Here is a 2571-nt window from a genome sequence, read left to right on the forward strand (position 1 = left end):
GTGGTGTGTGTATACATGTATGTGGTTTGTGTGTGGTGTGTGTATATATATGTGGTATGTGTGTGTGGTGTGTGTATATGTGTGTGTGTATGTGGTGTGTGTGTGGTGTGTGTATATGTGTGTGTGTATGTGATATGTGTGTGTGGTATGTGTATATATGTGTGTGAATGTTGTATGTGTGTGTGGTGTGTATATATATGTGTGTATGTGGTATGTGTGTGTGAGTGGTATGTGTATTTATGTGTGTGTATGTGGTGTGTGTATATATGTGTATGTGATGTGTGTAGGTGATGTGTGTATATATGTGTGTATGTGTGTATATATGTGTGTGTGGTGTGTGTATATGTGGTGTGTGTGTGTGTGTAGGTGGGGTATGTGTTAAACACACCTGCTTTAACATTAGGATGAGAATCTCTCTCTGCCACTGTGTCTCTATTTGTCACTGTCTGATTTCACACTCTGCACTTACTGCCAGCAGAAGTTTTACGGACAGAACTCCAGCAGCAGATAAAGATATGAGTGCTGAACGGGCTGCTCCTGAGCATAGCATAGCATGACACAGTCTCGGTGTCAGCAGTGCTCTGACTATGACCTCACAGCCCAGTGCATCCCTCTCCTCAACATCCTGCTACAGAACCGGAATCAGCCTCACGCCTGCTGCAATAGCACACGACCCAGAGATCTTGATTTAGTGACAGTATGGACTCCTTTGATTTTGTTCATCTTTTAAAACAGATGAACAAAAATACACACGCAAGAAAGGCAGACACATTCAGAGAACATGTTCAAGCAAGACGAGTAATTCAGCATCTGCCAGCCACTGTTCCTAGCATTTATCTTTAAAGATTTAAAAATTGTTATATGTATGGGTATTTTGCCTGTACATATATATGTGAACCACATATGTGGCTGCTGCCCTCAGGGGGCAGAACATGGTATCAGAGCCCCTGATCCTGGAGTTACAGCCAGACTGCTGTGAACTACCGTGTGGGTGTTGGAACTGAGCCTGGGTCCTCTGCAAGAACACTTGCTGCAGTCTCTCCAGCCTTCATTCCTAGCTGTAGTGAGAATTTCGGTTTCTTTAAAAACCCAGGCATATGGGGCTGGAGAGATGGCTCGGAGGTTACGCGCACGAGCTGCTCTTCCAGAGGTCCTGAGTTCAATTCCTAGTAACCACATGGTAGCTCATGGCCACCTATGATGAAATCTGATGCCCTCTTCTGGCTTTCAGGCACATATGCAGGCAGAACACTATAAATAACAAATAAATCTAAAAACAAAACAAAATCTCAGTCATACTATGTGACGATGTTTTTGTTTTAATCCCAGGTGTGGGCTATGGGGCTGCTTCAGATTGTCCACAGCTGCTAACCATGATTCTCTCCTGCTCTAGGAGGGGCATGGGTTTTGCCAGCTGCGGATAGTTGACATTTGGGCATCTGGGGACTCTTGAGAGGATAGAAACTTGAGAGCTCCAAGGGTGCCTGTGGTAGCTGCTGCTCCCTGGCTGCTTCTGCTACTGCTGGATTCCTGGTTGGAGATACCCCAATGATGGAGGTTGGACTTGCCCCAAGGAACTCGACGCCTCTCTCTAACCAGCATGAAGTAGTTCAAAGATGCCTACTCCCCGTTCTCTAACCTTCCTCTTCCTTCTAGGGTTGGTGGGTTGGAAGGGAGGTAGGTATAAGAACCCAGTAACGTAGCACAAAAAGATCTCGCCTACAGCTAGCACGGCTTGTGAGACAGGGTTAGTCATCTTGAGAGAGGCAAAGCAGCCTTAGAAAGCGCTGACATCTTCACCAGGTCTGTATCTTAGTGTGAAATCAGTGGTGAGAATGTTCCTGGAAAAGCATTTAGTTCGAGATGACTGATCAGTAGGCCTTGCTTTTTTTTTTTTTTTTTTTTTTTTTTTAAGGCAGATAAGTAAAGACCTAACAGAAAGGTAGGAAATGACATCCAGAGAGTGAACAGTAGGTGTCACTGTCAGCCTCTGTATGTATCTCTGTAGGAGCTTCAGCAATAATGGCACCAGCCACCACTTCAATAAAAAATAATTAATTCATCACAAACTAAAATACATGATATGTAATCCCACTGCATTACACTATTTACTTGTACATTTTTAAGTCTTTTAGATAAGATACATCCTGGAATGAAACCATTTTTAAGATCAAGTGTGTAATGGAGTACACAGAACCCTCCTCAGCCTCACCTCCTCTCCGGTACTCTGCCTAGACAGGTCCTGCTTGAGCGCCTGTGCAGCCTCCAGCCCAGAGTCTAAGAGACTCTGCATCCCCAAGGCTGCACCGTCCTGGAGAGCAGCCATGAATTCCTGTCAGGAAAAAATGTCTCACAGTTAGCTGGTAAGCTCAGGTTTCACATGATAAAATTTTATTAAATGTGTGTGACAGAGAGAGAGAGAGAGAGAGAGAGAGAGAGAGAGAGAGTGAGGGAGAGGGAGAGAGGGAGAGAGAGAGAGAGGGTGAGGGAGAGGGAGAGAGGGAGAGAGGGAGAGAGAGGGAGAGAGGGAGGGAGAGAGAGAGAGAGAGAGAGAGAGAGAGAGAGAGAGAG

The 2571-nt window shown here is 45.2% G+C and overlaps 1 protein-coding gene across 2 annotated transcripts in view; it reads right to left on the bottom strand.

The window, feature by feature from the left end:
* The window catches only part of Kif14 (kinesin family member 14), a 60713-nt gene that overhangs the window by 3952 nt on the left and 54190 nt on the right, over positions 1-2571 (bottom strand). For both annotated transcript variants that reach the window (XM_028773806.1, XM_028773805.1), the window contains one exon: positions 2213-2332. In XM_028773806.1, the coding sequence (XP_028629639.1) occupies positions 2213-2332 (120 nt within the window). The remainder of the gene's footprint in view (positions 1-2212; positions 2333-2571) is intronic.

This window comes from Grammomys surdaster, unplaced genomic scaffold, assembly GCF_004785775.1.
Source record: "Grammomys surdaster isolate TR1022 unplaced genomic scaffold, NIH_TR_1.0 234, whole genome shotgun sequence".
Classification (NCBI taxonomy): domain Eukaryota; kingdom Metazoa; phylum Chordata; class Mammalia; order Rodentia; family Muridae; genus Grammomys; species Grammomys surdaster.